Genomic DNA, 20814 nt, shown 5'->3' with positions numbered 1-20814 from the left:
AAAAGTTCCATTTTTAATATAATACAGCAGAAAGAGGACACGAAATATGATCCACCAAACTTTGAAAATTAAATTCATTTTTGATCTGTGAGGAGAAAGGGGATGAACACCCTCTCTCACCAACACTAACCATTAACTGAGTGAGCAGGGTTGAAACCAAAGAACAAAAACGTGTGTTGTTTTTCTTTTGTGAGCAAAAGAAGAAAGTGATAGTAACACTTAGTGGAAGTGATAGTCCTGCATTTTGATGACATTTCAGAGGAACTACAATGGCCAACAAGGGAAGTCCAATGCATGAGAAGATGCAGAAAAACCTTTGCACACAACTTGCTGTTGCAGTGAGAAGCATTCAATGGAGTTATGGGATCTTCTGGGCACCTTCAACCACTGAAGAAAGGTACAAACACACACATCTTGCTGTTTTTGTTTTGTTTTGTTTGGTTTTGTCATATGCTACCAACATGTCTCTTTTCTGCAAGCTTCACTTCCTCTTCGTTAAGTCTTGAATCCCAAATTTTGATTGGTGAAAAACTGACATGGAAGTGTGCAAGAGAAAGATGTGAATGGTATGAAACTTTAGTCAAAAGGGTCACTTCACTTCACTTCATCACCTTGGAGAAAGAGGGTGTAGTGAGGATGAACTGACACAAATTTTTTCCAGGTTTTTAACTTGTTTGGGTCTAAATTCAGTGTATACAGCTGAGTTAAGCACTTTAAAAGGAAAAACTTTAGTTACTATTTATAGAGAGTAGAGTCTATCAAACATCATTAACTTGTTTCAGTTTAACCAAACACTTTGTTTTGAAAATTTATCCATGTACACAGCTACATTAAGTATTCTGAGGAAAAACAAAGGAAACTTGGTATCTATGATGTTTTAATCTGATTGGAACATGACTTTAACTTATGTTTATGTGTGAAAGGGTGCTGGAATGGAGAGAAGGGTACTACAATGGAGACATCAAGACAAGAAAAACTGTTCAAGCCATGGAATTGGAAATGAAAGCTGATAAAATAGGTCTGCAGAGGAGTGAGCAATTGAAGGAACTATACAAGTTTCTTCTTGCAGGTGAAGCTGATCCACAAACCAAAAGGCCTTCTGCTGCATTAGCTCCAGAGGATCTCTCAGATTTGGAGTGGTATTACTTGGTTTGCATGTCCTTTGTTTTCGGTCACAATCAAAGGTACCAACATTCTTAGTTCCTTCTTCATTAGTACAAACCCTTCTTGTGCAATTTTTTGTGGTTTTTTTCTTTGGATCTGGTTTTGTTGTCTCACCATGGAAGATTTTTCCTTCCCTTGTCAAGTAGTTTGCCGGGGAGAACACTGGAAATTGGTGACACAATCTGGTTATGCGATGCTCAACATGCAGACAGTAAAATTTTCTCTCGTTCTTTGCTAGCAAAGGTTGGATTTTACTTCTGAATTTGATTCAATCAACACAGTGACTTACTGTTCTTCATATGTATTTTTATTACTGGTTTTTAAAGTTTACTAAAACTTTAAAAAAGTCATTGAATTGAATTTATTTATCTATCATTCAGTGATTCTTTTGATTAAAAAGAAAAAAACTGAGTCTGATAATAATAATAATAAGAGTTTGCAACTTTGCACCACTTTTCTTTTTGCTTTTTGCTGATGACTCTACTGGCATAGGATGATGAGATGAGCATAACCCTTAATTCTGAATTGATTTTGTGAGTGGATATATACTGTACTGAAAGTGGTGCATGTTGGGCCTTTTTGTGTGTCATCTGAAATCATTTCATCCAAATTCATGAGAGTACCACTGCATCATATATTTACTTTATATATTGTGTGAATTTAATCTTTTTTACTAAATTTTGATATTTTAAATATATTTTATGATAATATTTGAGTTAATATTACAATAAATCATAAAATGTGCTTGAAATGTCATGTAAAAACAAAATTTAGTTAAAATGATTAAATTAAATTAATCAAAAATATTGAAAAAAGACTAATTTTGAATTTTATTAAAACTTAGACAAAAACATATTTAATTCTTAAAAGTATTAGTATAATATTTATAGAAATAACAAATTTAACTTCAATTTGAGAAAGAATAACACTTTTAATTTGAAAAAATTGAGACGAAATGAATGTGCATGCTAATGAAAATTTGTTTTCAATATTTATTGTTATATATACACGTCGAAAATACATTTTCGTTATATTAACACTTGTCAAGAAATCACACTGAAATATAATCCGATACAACTCAATAATCAATACCAAAGATGGGGAGAGAATTATGTTTTGTTTAGCGAGGAAGAAAAAGAGTGAACTTAGCTTGTTTAAGATCCGGTTTTCATATCTTACAATGAAAATATTTAAATTATATAATTCTTTTCATTCTTATGATTTTGTTAAACCAGACCTGAGCTAGCTACTAGGGCTGAGAAAGGAGTTTGAACGATAGTACAAGAAACCAGAAGGGAATAAAAAAACCAGTTTATTCTATAATAATGATGTAAACTAAAAAGAAAAACAGTTTCTGATCTTAAAATACAAACATGACATCCTTTAGCACACAAGCTGAATTGCAAACAATTCATATACTGTTCTTCAGGATGTTCCTAGTTCTCTGTTCAAGTAGTCAATGAACATTCTTTTTGCACTGTCTGCATCAGAAGGGGGTGGTGGCCCACTTAAACTTGTTTGCCCTGTCAATTTTATGAAGGTGCGTCGCATTCTACGTAGCTCTGGCAGCCCAACACACCTTGAAATGTTGATTACAGGCAAATCTTTTCCCACGGAAACACCGTTAAGTGGTCCTCCAAGCGCTTGAGATTGTGCTTCTACTATGGCATTTGTGACTTCTTGTGTTGCTTTGTCCAATTCATACAGAGAATTTGCATCAGAAAAACGTGAGGTTTGAGTGGCAATAGTTGGTTGCAGAATCTTAACATCCCTGGTTTTGGAGTCCACCTTTTTGGTTAAGTAGGAGACAACATCTATAATGGCAGAGGAAGATTTCTCTGTCTCTTCTCTGTGTGGCCATAATTCAAACAATGGAGAATCCCACCTGTTTCTTCTTTCTGGTTTCTCAAACCTTCTCACCAAATCTTCAAAAATTGAATCCTCATAACTGGCTTCTCCTTTCTCCCTGCGCTCTTCGTTCCATTTCCTACAAAAGGTTTCTTCTACGTCACAGTACACCACACAGTATCTGATTCCAGAAGCTCGAGCCAAGCACCATAGCTCGTATCTGTAACCCTTGATGCTATTCAAAGAATCTACTATGATGATGCTATCTTTGGACACAGACCTATCTACTTCTGACCTGAGCACCCCTCTTAAATTCTTCTCTGAAGGCATGTTTGCATAGCTTTGGTTTCGATCAAGATGAAAACAAGCTTCGTCTATGATTCTCACTTGATGTTTTGATTCTGATTCTTTTAGAGCTTCAACTAGACAGAGTGCAGCTTTGGACTTCCCACTACATGGCTGCCCACACATTACAACCAGTGCCATTTGAAAAAACAAATAGTCTGATGATACTGGTCTCTCTTTAAAGACACAACCTGCAATATATCAATGTAGGATAAGAAGTCAACAGCAGAAAAAACAACCCATCATGGACACACATCTCCACTGTAAATAATATGTAAGCTGATTATCATCACCCAATGAATATGGACATAATTCAAAAGAAAAAACCCAATGACAGTCAAAATGTGTAAAAAGAGTGACACACAACAATATGACCCAGTTTACATGAACTTGACGCAATGACCCAGTTTACATGAACTTGACGCAAGTACTGACAGAATAAGAAAATATGAAGAAATGAAATAAACTCCTCTTTACAATAAGCTTTTAGAGAAGTTATCAAAACAAGTTCCTCCGTAAGTCCTTTCTACAAGAGAAAAATAAGAAAAGTCGAAATTAGCTTCTACAAAAGTTAAAACTAGCTTGTGCAAGGGCTAATTTGTAGAAACTCTCCTGGTAAAGCTTTTCATTCTTTTAAATTTTACTTGCGTATAAGCTAATTTTCACTTACGAAGAAGTGAAGTTCATTTTTTTGTTCTTCTTGTGTTCTCTGGTAGAAGAGCTTATAGTGAAATTCATTCAAACAGGCGCAAGCTAATTCAAAATGAGCTAAGTTATGCATCCCAATGCCACTTCTATCAATCTACGTAAATCTCAAGAGAACCATGAGCGGTGGAGTTTTTTCTCAATTAACAAGAAAGAATTAATAATACCCAAATACTAACTATACAATAATATACCTGCCACATTCACAGGTTCAAAACACAATCAAGTAACCAAGATTATCATCACATACAAACTACAATTTTTTTTGTTTTATCTTTTAGATCAACAATTTGAGGCTTTTTTTCTCTTAATAATAAAATAAAGGAACCAAATGCAATTATTTTTATTTTGAGATGTGAAGATGGAAGCAAAGCTTATTCTCATTTCATATTACAACCAAGAGCTAAAAAAAAGGAATGACAGATTGAGATCCTAACATATAATCAGAAATAAAAGTGGTACCTTTGAATGAGAGGTTCAGAAGTACACCGTCACCGTCAAACCCTCGCAACGTCGAAAGTGTGCACGACGCGGTGTCAGAGACAATTATTTGGGCCTGACACGGCCTTATTTCTGGACGCGCAGAGAAGACACGCTATGAATGTAAAGAACGCTAGCGAAAGAATCAGAAACAAAAGACCTAACCTTTTTTTCTCATTAATTTAATACTTTAGTTATATTACATTTAGGCTTAAATAGTGATTTTTTCCTACGTTTTGTTCGGTTTTTATAATGCGGTCTACTTTTGATTTTTTAATTTGATTCTAACATTCGACAATTTTATTTTATAATAGTTAATTTTTTTATTTTTTTTTATTTTTTTTATTTTTTTTATTTAAAAAAGGTACATCTGTCAAGTTTATATTATGCCACGTGTTATTTTATGATTATTTTAATTTTTTTCAATTTTTTTCAATTTATTGTTAATTTAAAAACAAAATCCACATGTCAAGCTAATATCATGCCACGTGTCAGAATCAGATTTTTATATTCAATTTGGTCATAATATTCGTTAATTGTTTTCAATTTGCTCCTAACCTTTTTTTAATTTAGTATTTTTTTCCTCTCCAAAGACAAAATATAATTTGTATATACATGATATATGGATATTCTTATTAAAATGCATATTTTTATTAAATATTTTTAATTTAAAATTAGAGTTGGTTTAAAATTAAATATTTTTAACCTCTTAAAATTTTAAATTAATGGTGTTATTGTTTTTTTTCGTTTTAATTTTAAACTAACTCTAATTCTAAATTAAAAATATTTAACAAAAAATATGCATTTTAATGTATACAAATTAAATTTTGTATCAATTTGGAGAGGAACAAACATGTTAAATTTAAAAAAAAAATGACCAAATTGAAAACAATTAACGAATATTAGAATCAAATTGAATATGAAAAATTGACTCTGACACATGTCATAATATTGATATGAGCTTGACACGTGTACATTTTTTTTAAATAAAAAAATTAAAAAAAATTAAAAAAAAATCACAAAATAACACGTGGTGGTTACTGTTCACATCCATTAACTATTTTAACAGTATTAGCAAAAATGACCAAATTGAATAAAATTAACCAATATTAGGACCAAATTGAAAAAAAAAACAAAAGTAAGACCACATTGAAAAAACCGAACGAAAACTAGGACCAAACTACTATTTAAGCTTTATATTTAATAAAGGAGTTTTGATTTTACGGGTCTTAATTCAATCCTTTTCACCAATCACATTTTCATTTTATAAATCTTTCTTTCTTTTTTTCAATACAATATATTTTATGCAAAGAAATTTTAATTTATTTTATTATATAATTATTTAAATATCTAATAGTATTATTTTTAAATATAGTTATTTAAAATTTATAATTAATATATTTTTCTAAATATTAATTAACATATTACTTATATTTATAATATTATGTAAACATAACTATTAAAATATTTTTATCAACATAATTATTTAAATATTAATTAATGTATTATATATATATATATATATATATATATATATATATATATATATATATATATATATATATATATATATATATATATATATATATATATATATATATATATATATATATATATATATATATATATATATATATATATATATATATATATATATATATATATATATATATATATATATATATATATAAGTAGTTGTGTCTAAACTTCATAGGCGAATAATGATTTTTGAAGGAAGAGAGAAGAAAGAAGAATGAAGGAAATTGGAAATTTATTGAGGTCACGCTTTGAAGGAAGGAGATCAATGGCAAAGTGGACTAACTTGGCCCGTTTTCGCTCATCCTACCTTTTGGCCCGCAAAGTGTAGGTCGGGTTAGCCCGCCGCACAGTTTAATATCTGATTCACTTTTCTGACCCGTCCCGTTTCATAATAATTGACATTCATTTTCTATTCAAATAATTTCAATTAGTTTACCTAAACAAAAACAAGAAAAATAACAACCAAGATTATAGCTAAAGTACGATAGTAACATGTCATTGCGAGACAGGCCATTGCGAGCCAGCGGGTTCAACATCCCAGCCCGCCCAACATTTTTTTGTGCGAGTCTGCGAGTCAACCCACCTGACCCGAATTGCCATCTCTACTTAGAACTTCTCCAACAAAATTAAATTCTATATAGAAGTTATTTATTTGTATATAAAATACTATTATCAAGATTGTTTAATTATCAAAAGATATATATTATTTTAAAATAAATGTTTTTTAACAAAGATAATTAGAATGCCCTAAACGAGTAATTTGGGAATCGAAATTGCAATTTTATATCGGAATAAAATTAATAGTTAAATCTTATACGAAAACATATTACCCATAAAAAAGTACATGGAAGATGCTACATATAGAATATTTAAAAAATAAAAACATATTTTGTTAACATATATTTTTAACATTGATATTGATAAAAAATAATAATGTATGATAAATTTGTTGGCTTTGATTATAATTATCTTTACAATTATAATAACGATTATTTATGATATGAAGAATGATGTAAAATTATATATTTTTTTCTGTTAAAATTCGACCCTCTTTTATATATCAATTTTGGTGGTTGAAATTAGTGCAATAAGATGTGGTTGAGAACCCATAACACTACCTAATGAGTGAAAAACAAAACTGAATTTCTAAATGAATGCCATAGATACATTGAATAAAACTAGCACATAAACGGATCACAATATCAAGCATGACGCAAACACCAACTTCAAGTCTTAAAACCAATTTATAACGATAAGTCATAAGTTCCTCTTCGTTTCAGAAAACTAACCGCCCCGACACAAAAATTCAACATTGGTGGAAGAGGAGTGTTAAAAGAAGGTTGTCTTAAATTAGTTTTCTCTCTTAGTGCTCTCTTTACGTTTCTTTAAGATTTAAGATTTAAGATTGCCAATTAGATTTATTTTTGGATGGATATTCAAATTTTCGAATGAATCGCAAAGAAGAAGAAAGAAGATTGAGGGTTCTTGAAATTTTAGTGAAGGATAGAAGAAAGAGAGGATTTAGGATGTTGAAATTTAAAATTAAATTTAAATTACTTTTTTATTTGAATATAATCTTATTTAAAATTTAGATTTTTAATTTTTAAAAAATATATATAACTAAAATACAAATCTGATATAAAAAAGTTATAAAATACAAATAGGTAGAGAGTTTGATAGAATTTGACAGAGAAGCACATTTACAAAATTTTCAATTCCTATATAAAATATTAGATATGATACAGTATGAAATATTATGCATTTTAACAAATTTTAGGATTAGATATGAAAGATATAAATTATATAACAAATATAAAAGATATATTAAATGAGAAATTTTTTTATTTTATTTTATTCATGTAAGAAAATATAAAATATAAAATATAAAATATTTGTAATATTTTAATATTAATTTCTTAATTTTAAAATAATAATTAGTTTATAAAATTCAAAAATATTTTAAAAAAGAAAAATATTTTTTAAAATTAATTTAAATAAAAAAATATTAAATAAATATTTTTAATAATAAGTCATATACTAAATTTCATAAGAGATTGAACAGATAAAATAGTCTTTAAAAGTTTATTATTGAATCTTATTATAATGAATTTGAATTTGAAATCGGTAAAGAGAAATTGGAATTAATTAACGTTTAAATCAGTAAGAAGTTATTAAAAAAACAGCTTGTCCATGTATCCTTTCTAAATAATAAAAATAAAAAATAAGAAAAGTCAAAATTAGTTTCTACAAAGTTAAAATCAGCTTCTAGTGGTTTATCTCTTCAACCAAAATAAAGGAATAAATAGTCACGTTAACCTGAAAAGGTTTTTTAGAATAGATACTTTCTATAAGCCTACTGCAATTATTATTATTATTATTTTGAAATGCGAAGATGAAAGCAAAACTCATTCTCATTTCATGTTACAACAAGTGTTCCAAAAAAGAATGACAAATTTGTTGGAAAAAAACTCACACATATAAAAAGAATAGAATATGCAATTGTGGTATTTTTTTATTCATGGAGAATGAGTTATTATATAACTAATTACAAACAAAATATTATCAAACCAAACTAAATTTTAATTTAATTTAATTCTATCTAATATGTTATATTATTAAACTAAATCTTAGATATTCCAACTAACTAAAATAACAACTCATTTAAATTTAATTCACCAAATATAAAATACCTTATCACTTTGCTAAATAAAAACAACTCCCTAATCTAACATATAATCTAAATATTATGTAATAAAATTAAAGATTATCTAACAAAATTAAAGATTCCGAACAATCTTCTATCTCCATAACCGACTTGCTTTTCTCTTTGACCAACTTGATCTTCTCTTTATCCGACTTGATCTTCTCTTTGATCGATTTCATCTTAATCTTAACTGACTTACCCTTTGCTAGGTTCTTTATTGTGTTTGTGGCCGACTTGTCATTAATCGGGTTCCTCTGAATAGGTTGATCTTCCTTTAAGAGATTGGACAATTTCCACGCCTTCTTCACACCAAACTCATCATCTGTTTCAATTTGTTACTTCTCATATTGCATCTCCAGTACAACTCTCCGATCCTTCTCGGCACGCAACTGCTCTTCTTGTTCAAGATCCGAGCTATCCACAATCCACACTAAGCTATCCGAGCTAGCTAGACGCTTTATCGAGCTATCTAGGCTCTCTACCGAGCTATCTAGGCTCTTTGCTAAGCTTTTCAAGGTGATCACTTGCTCCCCCAAATGATATTGGCACTCCACTTGCTCCACCAACTTAATCAAGCTATTCGAACTTCCCACTGAGCTAACTGAGTTGGCCTCATGCTCCATCGAGCTCTCCACATGCTCCATCGAGCTATCTTATATGTCCACACTCTTTGCTAAGCTTTCCAAGCTATCCGCACATCTTGACGACCTCTCCATGCTACTGGACTGATTTATGACACTCAACCTTCTTGCCGACTTCTCCACTTGTTTTTGCTCGTCCCCCGAGCTACATCCCATCATCAACAACACTGCTTCTTCTTCAACTTCTTCGGCAAGATTGGTTGTCTCTTCTCTTTCATTTTCATATCACATTGCTTTAATTTGCTTACCGGACTCTTTCTCTACCACACCGTTCCAAATTGATCCCGCACCGCCTTCACTGCCCACACGTTTCAAACACCTTTTCTGCAAGATGCTCAACTCCAATTTGTACATCCAATTTTTCTTCTTTTCTACTTGGGCTGCTAGCCAACTGTGCTTGTCCTTCAAGTACAATACCTGATTCTTTATCAGAATCGAGTTTCCTTTCTCCACTATCTGACCTATGCTTAAAATTTTACTCTTCAGCTCAGGAACATAGTAGACATCTCTGATTTCTCGAACCCATCCATCCTTTTCATGTGTTGTATTGTTCCATGCCCTTTAATCACCATCTTGGGATCATCTCCACTTGACACTAATATGTCCTCCACCTTGGTGAGTTCGTTGAAGAAACTCTCATCTCTACACATGTGATTGTTTGCTCCAGTGTCTATATACCAAACCGAGTTGTTTAAACTAGAGCTGTCAAAATGGGTAACCCGACCCAACCTGGCTCGACTGATCACTTAGTTAGCCAACCCAACCAGGCTCACTTATTAGCGAGCCAAAAAAATTTGAACCTGGCCTGGTCCACCACGGGTTGGTGGGTTAAACAGGTTGGCTCACGGGTTCACTTAATTAAAAAAAATACAATTTTTTTATTTAGTCAAAACTAAATTATAATTATAATTAAAATCTAAATAAACTTTAATACAATTCAAATACAAACCAAAATCACAAAAATACAAATTATCTATGTGTTGGCTAAAAAAAACAACCTAACATGCTCCAAATGCAAAACTCAACTTAATAAAAAACACTTGTGTGACCCTTTATTTGCGGGTTGGCTCGTCACCATGGGTTCAACCCGGGTGAGTCGGGTTCTAGATGAGTCAAGTCAAAAATCAACCCTATTGAAATTTGTAAAAAAATTTCAACCCAACCCGGCTTGAACCCGTGGTGAGCCGGGTTGGCTCGCGGGTTCCAACTCATTTTGACAGCTCTAGTTTAAACAACCTGGACTAAGCTCGTCACATGATCTCCTTTCCTTCACATAGTCCGATCGTAACTTGGCATCCGATTTACTGCTCCTGAGTTTGACATCTGAGTTTTGCATAATCGTTAAAATTCTTATCTCCTGCTCGTTGTCTTCTTTTGTGAGAAGATTTTTCTCCTTTTTTTTCAGTTTGACAAAACTTCGCTATATGACCAACCTTGCCACAGTTGTAGCAACTTGCCGATCTGTATTCTCTTGCGTAGTGGTCGTACTTGCCACACCTGAAACATTCCACTTCTGACTTTGACAAATCTGTTTGGCCCCTTTCTTGACCACGACCATGCCAATTCTGCTGCCTGGTTTGATTTGTGCTCTCTTCAACATCATCTTTGTCACGTTCACCTCGACCTCGACCACCTCGTCCTCTGCCTCCAGGACCTCGGCTCTGAGTATTCCGAGTTTCATTCAAATCAAGTTACGCTTGTAGTACTTGATCAAGCGGTTTGTGCTTCTTCCCTCTCCTTTGTTCACGGGCCTCCAATGACCCAGCGAGTTCTTCTACTAAGAGAATTGACAGGTCCTTCACTCCTCGATGGTGCATACGATGCTATCGAAATCATCTGTTAGTGATCTTACAATTTTCTCCACAACCCGACTTGCTAGCATTGGCTCTCCATTCCTGTCGAGTTGGTTGGCCACCTTCTCTACCCAAGTTATGTACTTGGTTACCTACTTTTTATCTTCCATCTTCAACCCTTCAAACTCTCCTCTGAGAGCTTGAAGCTGGACTTGTCTGACCCGGTCGTTCGCTCTGTATGCAACCTCCAGAATATCCCATGCTTCCTTTGAAGATGCAACATTTGCAATATTCTTGAAGCACGACTCGTCCACAACATTGTACAAAAAGTACAAAGTTGACTTGTCTCTCACTCGTGTCTTCTTTAGCGCGGTAATCTGGGCGGTTGTCTGATTTGCATCATTTGCGGGTTCTTCGTACCCGGTCTCCACTATATCCCACAAATATCTTGGGATCCCCGAAGAGTCTTCTGTTAGAAAATGATTACTCAAATAATACTATTAATAATAAAAATATAAAATGATATCAATAATAATTATTAAATCAATAATAATACTAAGACAATATATAAAACAATGAATATTAATCAGAGATCAACAATTATTTTAACAATAATAAATAATAGATAAAAGGTAAGAAGTAGAAATATCCTGGGTTGAGGCACGCATAGCGCTATTCTTAGAGAGAAAACACCCCTACTGCACAGGGCTAAACAAATACACAATGATATGTGTTTCAAATCATATGCGTTTCTCTCCTAAGATACAACAACCCGTCAGATTGATCGAGTGTAGCGAAAGATTTCCGAACCTTATGAACACCACTTGTTAGCAAATATGCATAAAAAAGATAAAAACATAAATAAAAGGAATTCCTTAGGCGTGTTGGAAACACTGTCCTTAAGGATTTATCCGCAGTATATGCGCAAACCCCCCAAGATACAACAGGAACATCTCAGATATATCCCGAGGATAACAGAAACTAGCAAAATAAACTCCTTAAAGAGTAAGTAACCCAGGATATAAGAGAAGAGAGAAAAAGAAGAAAAGTAAGAAAAAGAGAGATCAGAAAATGGTTGTGTGATGAAGGGATTTAAAAATCCATGCTCTGTAACTGAAGCCTAGTGTTGAAAATAATATCCCATAAAATGTGGATGTGGGATCACCATGTGGAGGAGATCTCGATGCACCATCCTTAAAAGGAGGGAGGCTTGCTCACGTTGCAACAACAACAACGCTATTATTTTTGCAATATTATTATAAATATATAACACCATTGTCTTAAAGATAATATAGAGAAGAAAAGAAGAACATTTCAGAGAAAACTCTAATGTTTATTGTCTCTGTTATTGTATCTTTCCCCATGCACCTAGGTGGTATTTATAGGTAGAAAATGGAGACAAAGAAGTAAATAGTAATAAGAATATAGTCGTTAGCCATAAAAACCATTAACCCATAAATTAAAGGTCTATAAAAACATGAGTAACAGTAGAATTTTTATTTTAATTATTTATTTTTTAAATTATATTAAAATATTTCTAACATCTTCATCTACAGACATCAATTATCATAATTGGTTTTCTTCATCAATTGCGACATCGTCATACCATTCACAACTTTTGTCATCTCTCACTTTGGTGCACTCCTTTCTTCCTTTCTCACACTATTTCACCCTCTCTCTTTCTTTCACTCGGTACTCAGAGCATAAAGCTCTTATACCACTTTGTTGAAGAAAACTCACACACACTAAAAGAATATGCAACTTAACTCACTATGGTGTTTTTAATTGATGGAAAATGAGCTATTATATAGCTAATTACAAACAAAAAAATTAACAAACCAAACTAAATCTTAATATAATCTAATCTTATCTAATATGTCATATTATCAAACTAAATCTTAGATATTCCAACTAACTAAAATAACAACTAATTAACTTAAATTTAATTCACCAAATATAAAATATCCTATCACTTTGTTAAATAAAAATAACTCCATAATCTAACACATAGTTTAAATATTACCTAACAAAATTAAAGATTATTTAACAAAATTAAAGATTATCCAAAAAAAAATTGAGATCCTAATGTATAATCAGAAATAAAGTGGTACCTTTGTACATCGAGAATGAGAGGTTGAGAATGCACCGTCACCATCAAACCCTGACGACGTTCAACATTTAATCTAGAGAGAGAATAATGATTTTGGAAGGAAGAGAAGAGAGAAGGAAGAGAAAATTTACAGTTATGATAACGATTATTTATGATATGAAGAATGATGTGAAATTATCATTTTTTTTTCTATTAAAATTCGACTCTCTTTTTATATATCAATTTTAGTGGTTGAAATTAGTGCTATAAAATGTAGTTAAGAAATTTAACTTTTGTAAAATATATAAAGATTTAATTGGTACTCAAATTAAATATTTAATTGTTTTTATTTAATTATATCTCAATTTTCTTTCCATTTGAATAATGTTGTTGTTTCCGTTACATTAGCTTTAACCAAATTTAAATTGTGATGACTAGACACACTAACAAAAAATACGATAACACAAATATAATTAAACTTTTTTTTACTATTTTTATTTTCTGTACATCACAGTACGAATATATGAATAGAGAAGGAATTTAAATATTTTTGTTTCTGTTTTAAAATCAAATTTATAATTATGATGAAATTGTGTTTATTTTCATTATGTATACATTAAAATATTTGTCAAATGATTATTTCACAAAATAAAGAAAGTTAACTTTAAGTTTGATTTAATTTCACAATATCGAATTAGGAAAATAAGATTTAAATTTTATAATTTAAACATATTTGAGTTAATATCATTTTTTAATAAAAATACTAAATCAATAAAAAATATTATTATTTTAAGATAAGGATGAATGTAAGAACAAAAAAGAAATAACAGATATGTATATCTTATAAAAAGTCATACATTATTCGTACTGATGCTAATATTTAATCAAATAAACCATTATTTATTAATATCGAGACAGAAAAAACAATAAATCTCTATATATTCCTAATTATATTATAAAATAATTACTTTTATGTGAAAAAAAAAGAGAGAACAAAGTTGGATGAAACATTACTTCATTATTTTTGGATCTAGACACACCAATAAGTTGCCAATATGACTTAAGACAAATTGTTTTATAAAAAAAATCCAGAAAATTATAAAGAAAAAATAAATTAGTTTTTTAAAGGTAAAATTAATTTATGGACTAAATAAAAACTTAAAATTTAGAGGGTAATTATATGAAAAAAGAATTTTTTTTATATTCAATCTCTATCCCAGGATAATCTAACTAAATGGGAGAGTCATGTAAAAAAAATTATTATAATTTACACTTCTTAATAAAGAAAACAAGTTAATATTACTTTTGTATGTATAAATTTCCTCTGTTCAAATAATTTTATTTTATCATCCAAACAAAATTAATTACATATTATTTTTGAAATATCATTCTCTAAATTGTGATTGGTATTAGTACGTGAATATCAATAGACAAAAAAGTACCGATGAAAAGACGAAATGATCATTTTTTTTTAACCTAAAGTCTAACAAAATCTGAAATGGACATTATTTTGATCTTCATAGACGAATACATTACATAACCACAGTCTTTTCTTTTAAAATGCGGTATAATTAAAAAATTATTAATCATTTTAGAAGTATTATCTGAGACAAAATTAATTTTAATCTAATTAAAATTATCAGATAAATTTAAACTAATTTAAAAAATATGTCCAATGCATGTTTAAATGAAAATCCCGAGTATTTTTACTCCTCTTGCTGTAAGGTTAGACTCAAATTTGGATTATCATAAAAATCAATTTTAGCTTTAATTAACAACACTGATCCCCGAAAGTTCGAAGGAAACTCGAGAAAGACAGTCATCTTCAAACTACAGTAGTGAAAAATGATCTAAATTACATGGAACAACAATGTGATAACCTCTCAAAAACTCGAAAATATCACAATGCTGATCAAACCAAATGGAGATTTTCTAAGATAGATACATCTTTTCAATAATTTTTCTATGGACATGTCAACATCACATTCCTTAATACTCTTGTGTAATTGTACTGCCACTTTTCACATATCAGAGACGGACCAAAGATAAGCTTCTCTATCTCTAGCTTGTCTCTCATTTGTTCTCTTAAACATATCCTTCTCGAACCCTGAAAATGATATAAGTCAATCATTTATGGCTATTTACATCAGAAAAGGGAAGGAAAAATCAAACTACAAAAAGTACAGGGAATATGAACCAACCATTACTGCGATCAACACCATCCCAATGTCGTCCGGGTCTTATTCCATACCGATTTGGTGCGGCGTCTAAACCTCTTTTTAACCAGTTGTGATTTGGAATATCCTGTGGGACTACAAAGCCTGATTCTTTCATCTTCTCATTCTCCCCCAAGTTTGGAAGAACAGGCTCTGGATATTTTTTCTACAAATGGCAATTGGCACAAAAACATGTAAGTACTGATGAAACTCCATCTCACGCACCAAGCAACATGAAATGTTTTGCATTACCTTTACTAGATGTGCCATGGGATCACCCCACCTTAATCTCTCCTTAAACATTTTGTCTAGTTCAGGATCATCTCTGTAAGAAACAAATGCAAATACAACATAAGAGACACGGAGACAATAAGGAAAAAGGAACCTTAATCGATGACATCAGCTCACACAGTTAAACATCAACATTGCATCTCAATGACAGTCCAGAACTTGCTCTCGATGGGATTTTAACTAACAAATAATTTATAAATAAATTTCCAAGCTGGTACATGGTAAACTAAGTAATTATAAACAACACTGATTACCCCCTAAAAAAATGAAACTATGTTGAACATGTGTAAAAAGGACCATCTCATGATAATCCAGAAATGATGCAGGAATTACTTCCAAATATATACAATGATGGACCAAAAGTAAAACTTTTATCTTCTGGATCCTAAAGTAAAATATGTATTGAAGAAGATGGATAATGACAAAGCTATTGGGCTCGATATTATAATCACTGAGGTATTAAAGAGTCTAGGAGAGAGAGACACGAGTTGGCTCACAAAATTCTTTAACAAGATTACCAGGTTTAAGAAAATTTGAAACGAGTAGAGAAGTATTAAAATCCCTATTTATTACAAAGGAGATATATAACTTGCACAGATAAGGGGATTAATCTCATTGGGTATTAACACAAGCTAGGAGAAGTTTATTCGAGCCAACAATTGCTTGTTATGTTGCATTCATTTTAATAGCTGAATCAAGAATAATTTGATTCAAAATATGAAAGTTTTACTTGACGTGTCAAATTATTTATTCCATTATCCATATCAGCCTTAATCTAAGACTTATCAGATCTTAACATCCTTTTAGAAAGAAGAGCTTCAATAATTCACAGATAGTTTTCATAGAGAATCCAAGCATATCAATATTAAACATGTACTTGTTACGTGGGATGAGTGTGTTAGTGCTTCATGAGTTTGGAATTTTAGTTTTGCAAATATATTCATGTTTCATGAATTTTTTATGCATATTTATGTGTAATGTACACCTTATATCATTATAATTTTAAGAATAATTGTCACCAACTCAATGTATCCCTTTTATACATGGTATTTTTTATACCTCATATTATGTTTGTGCATCATAGGTTGCTATGATAAAAAATATAGAACAATCTAGAAACCATGTTTCTAAGTACTTTATATATATACCTGGTCCGTGCAAAAGGCTTCTCCTTTTCAAGTTCTAGTTCCTTCAGCCTAGCCTCAGCTTCACGCTTTTGAGCTAAGCCTTTGCCCCATTCTATTTCTATCTCCTGAAAATCACAAAGATACCTAAAAATTCAGCTTAGCAGTTTTTATCGGAAACATGAATAACATAACTGTTCTGACATACAGTTGAGATTTTAGAGAACTTAGTGAGTCTCTTGCCGATCACTTCTGTATACATTGTATTCATATATAAAAGGTAGCATACAAAAAAAAAAGAAAAAAGAGAAAAAGAGATAGGGGTCCGCCTATAACCCTTCAACATAATACATCAAAAAATAGCTTTGTAAAACGCTGAACAGATAAGAGAGATTATTTTAACACATTTTAGAAGTAACATTCATCTTCAATCATAGGGACCAAATGACAACAAATATGACATGGTTTCTTGTCCTTTTGATGTAATTGTAATAGTAGTAGATATAATATCCTTATAAATCTAGAAACAATACAACAATGCTACAAAAATAACGCAGAGTACCAAATACCTTGGGTTTTTCTTCTACTTTCTGTTTTGATTTCAAGTATTCCTCCTTTGAAATGCGTACTCCTGCAAAATTCAGCATGATTCAAAATTTCTTTGCACACAAAGACAACAAATCAAATACATTGAACAGAAACATCAATAAACAACTGACTAAAATTCTGACCTCTTATTTTATCACGATATACAGGTTCAGCACCCCGTCCACTTATGGAAGGTTCCATCTGGTTAAATCTGCGCAAAACATAGTTATCAATGCCATGAAGCAATGTGAAGCAACTGACACCAAAACTTGCATAGAAAGACAGGGAATGACGAGCATTTACACTTGTATAAATGAAAGAAGGGTTTCAATTTCAAGAAAGGGGAATTGCAAGATTAACCCCGTCCCCCCTCTCCAAAACAAACCTTATACAATGAAAAAAAAAAGGTGACAAATGGGACTTTTTTTTACTGCTTTTATGAATGACATCTGCAACTTTTGTGAGTTTAAATGTTTTTTGGTATGAGGAAACATGACATAATCAGGAAAAAATTATGGCCCAGAAATGCCACTCAGCCACAATAGATAATAACTATAGCATAACAGAAAGCATTTTTAGTCAGAATAAGGTTTACCAGGCATGTTAGTGACATAATAATAGTCCTGGGCTTCTTTGTAATATAGCTTAAGATTTTGGAAGAATTGGTCTTAGAAATGAAATATTTTATTAGTGACCTATATCTTGATAACTGAATTTTAATATTGATTGTTAAAAAGGCAAAAAATACATTAACACATACTAAAATTAATAGTAACAAACAGCTAACAGAAAAAGGAAACGAGCATTTCACTTAAATTTTGTAAATAAATAGAATAACAAAAAGATCACATGCTTGCTGCATTTAGTTTAAGTGTTTAACTAAACCCTAAAACTAACAGACTAGAAAAAATTGATTGTGTATGTTGTTTCATGAGACTGATAACTTCTCCCAAGTCACATAAGAAAAACTCCTATTCAAGTGTAGCTATAGTCAATAAGAAATAAACAGCCTGTGTTTCTGATCATGGTGGTAACACTTCTGCGAAAGCCAAGTAGAACTATCTCAGTATTCCATACTTCCATAACCACACAAAAAACAAGCTTAGTACTACAACACCATGGCATTAAGCAAGGATAATAACAAATATCTATCAAGTAAACATTAACATGTGATTGGAAAACATTATAAAACAACTGAACAATTACCTCAACATATCATCCCTCTTCTTTTTCTCGATCTCGTCACTGATATCCTTACCAGAAATTAGACCTGTTTTACTAGCTGGATTTGATGATTCCTGAGTATTTCTCCTTGGTGGAGCTAGTTCAAGATCCAAAGATGAATGTGAACCAACTTTAACTGAAATACTAGATGAACCCTGTCTTCCAACATTCTTCTGAATTTTCCTTGGGGGTGAAAGGTCTGACACTTCAGATCCATGTAAAGCATCTTGAGAAGGAGAATCATGACGACTACGTCGAGGAGGAGATAGATCTTGAGGTGAATGGCGCTGAGAATCAGAAAAACCAGGTCTTGCAACATTCTTCTTGATTTTCCTCGGAGGTGAAAGGTCGAGTGCCACAGATCCACGCAAAACATCTTGAGAGGGAGAATCATGACGACTTCGTCTAGGTGGAGAGATATCTTGCAAATCAGAACTCTCAAAACCACGATGGCCTCGTCGAGGTGGAGAGAAATCTTCAGTTGAACGTCCACGAGAAATATCAGGCAGACCAGTTCTTGCAGCATTCTTCAGAATTTTCCTTGGAGGTGAAAGGTCTGATGCCACAGATCCATGCAAAGCATCTTGAGGGGGAGAATCATGACCTCGTCGGGGGGGAGAGATGTCTTGCAAAATAGAAGTCCTATAATCAGGTGATGGGGTGTCATTGCGTTTTGACCATTGACCAGGTGATAAATCAACACCTTTTCTTTTACGGGGAGGAGACACGTCATTGTTTGAGTCAAGTGAATTTTCAGGTTTAGAGGAAAGCGAAACCCAACCACTTCCATCTTCAGATATAGCATTATATGGACGTCTGGCCCTCAGCTGCTCAAGCCTCTTCATACGCTTCACATCAATGTCTTCATCAACTAGTGGTTTCTCTTCGTCTACATAAACCAATAAAATATGGCTATATGAGATAATAGTATACACAAAAATTACTAATGGTAAATTCATGGTAAATTCTCTTATATGAGTGAACAGTTATGTTTGTATTACACACCAGATGAGTATCATTGTTTTCTTCTGCAAGTTCAACGGGTTTCTGCCACATGGGATCTTCATCCACGACTAATAAGCCAGTGGTTTGTGGTTGACTTCTCTTCTTCTGCTTCTTCTTTTTCTTCTTCTCTACTTCTGTGTTACTTTCATACCTTTTCAAATAATCCTTCAATGAATTGGACCCCATTTTTAAGACAACAATGTCCACAGTTCAGCCTCTATAGTTACCTACCATAATGTAATGTTCTATTAGATGATGCTTCAAATACTTTCAGTATGAAATAGCAAAACTCAAACTCTAATATATATATATATATATATATATATATATATATATATATATATATAACATCCAATCAACTCATGAATGACTTTAAGCTAAGATTTAAAAACCACTTTCTACCATCGGAAGAGTATAAACATCACATTGTCACAACAAAGCAAGGTGTGAGATATCCACTTAAAGCTAATAAAGATAACATCAAGACAAAACTGAAGGTCTGGTTATTTGAAAATACGATGCAGGACTGAATAAGAGCTAGGATTCAACAGGCTAAGCTAAAGAGTCTAGTTAGTCAGTGAAATGCAGAAATTGGTGAATTAAAGGCATGAATGAGAAATAGAGAATATTTATTAGAATCTTATGAATCACGGTTCAATCCTGCAACTTGGCTACCTAAATAATCATATTGTTGGAATACAGTGCAGAGGAACCAAACTTTGTGCAACAAACCTAATTCCTTACTTGAAATTGCAGTTCCCCTTCTTCCCAGTGCAGCAACCACACCCTCGCCAGTCCACGACCCAAATCGCAAATGCAGTTACCCTTCTTCCCAGTGCACGAACAAAACCCTAGCCAATGCACGAGACAAATCGCAAATCCAGTGCACGAACCCTAAATCCAATTCCTTTGGAGAAAATGAATTCCCCTTCTCCCCAACACTACTTTTTGGAATAACTTCTTACGAAATCCCACCTTTCCGCTCTCTGTTTTGCGGTCTAAAAAGAAAACTCCAAAGCCCTCCAAAATTCAAGCAACACAGATAATAAGAGAATCTT

The 20814-nt window shown here is 31.9% G+C and overlaps 3 protein-coding genes across 5 annotated transcripts; 1 reads left to right on the top strand and 2 right to left on the bottom strand.

Annotated features, from left to right (window-relative positions):
- On the top strand, positions 1 to 1613 carry LOC114194115 (transcription factor GLABRA 3-like). Of its 2 annotated transcripts, none has more exons than XM_028084176.2 (3): positions 1 to 397; positions 924 to 1184; positions 1308 to 1613. In XM_028084176.2, the coding sequence occupies exons 1-3, from the start codon at positions 270 to 272 to the stop codon at positions 1423 to 1425; spliced, it is 507 nt and encodes a 168-aa protein (XP_027939977.1). In that variant the 5' UTR covers positions 1 to 269; the 3' UTR covers positions 1426 to 1613. The 2 variants fall into 2 exon arrangements, with proteins under 2 accessions (XP_027939977.1, XP_027939978.1); XM_028084177.2 differs by having other exon boundaries at positions 10 to 397; positions 1311 to 1613.
- Positions 1614 to 2459: 846 nt separating this feature from the next.
- Positions 2460 to 4655, bottom strand: LOC114194114 (protein KTI12 homolog). Its single transcript, XM_028084175.2, has 2 exons — positions 4525 to 4655; positions 2460 to 3548 (listed from the first exon to the last, which is right to left on the bottom strand). Exon 2 carries the CDS (start codon positions 3496 to 3498, stop codon positions 2590 to 2592), a length of 909 nt encoding a protein of 302 aa, XP_027939976.1. The 5' UTR covers positions 3499 to 3548; positions 4525 to 4655; the 3' UTR covers positions 2460 to 2589.
- A 10396-nt stretch (positions 4656 to 15051) lies between these two features.
- Positions 15052 to 20643, bottom strand: LOC146884013 (uncharacterized). Of its 2 annotated transcripts, XM_085665703.1 has the most exons (9): positions 20501 to 20643; positions 19755 to 19983; positions 18734 to 19663; positions 17671 to 17738; positions 17509 to 17570; positions 16964 to 17067; positions 15777 to 15849; positions 15510 to 15690; positions 15052 to 15415 (listed from the first exon to the last, which is right to left on the bottom strand). In XM_085665703.1, the coding sequence occupies exons 2-9, from the start codon at positions 19940 to 19942 to the stop codon at positions 15330 to 15332; spliced, it is 1692 nt and encodes a 563-aa protein (XP_085521829.1). In that variant the 5' UTR covers positions 19943 to 19983; positions 20501 to 20643; the 3' UTR covers positions 15052 to 15329. The 2 variants fall into 2 exon arrangements, with proteins under 2 accessions (XP_085521829.1, XP_085521828.1); XM_085665702.1 differs by lacking the exon at positions 20501 to 20643 and having other exon boundaries at positions 18734 to 19640; positions 19757 to 19893.
- Positions 20644 to 20814: the final 171 nt, after the last annotated feature.

The sequence above is a fragment of the Vigna unguiculata genome, chromosome 8 (assembly GCF_037176805.1).
Source record: "Vigna unguiculata cultivar grain cowpea cultivar isolate G323 ecotype 2 chromosome 8, ASM3717680v1, whole genome shotgun sequence".
NCBI lineage: Eukaryota > Viridiplantae > Streptophyta > Magnoliopsida > Fabales > Fabaceae > Vigna > Vigna unguiculata.
This window is presented reverse-complemented; position numbering and strand designations above follow the sequence as displayed.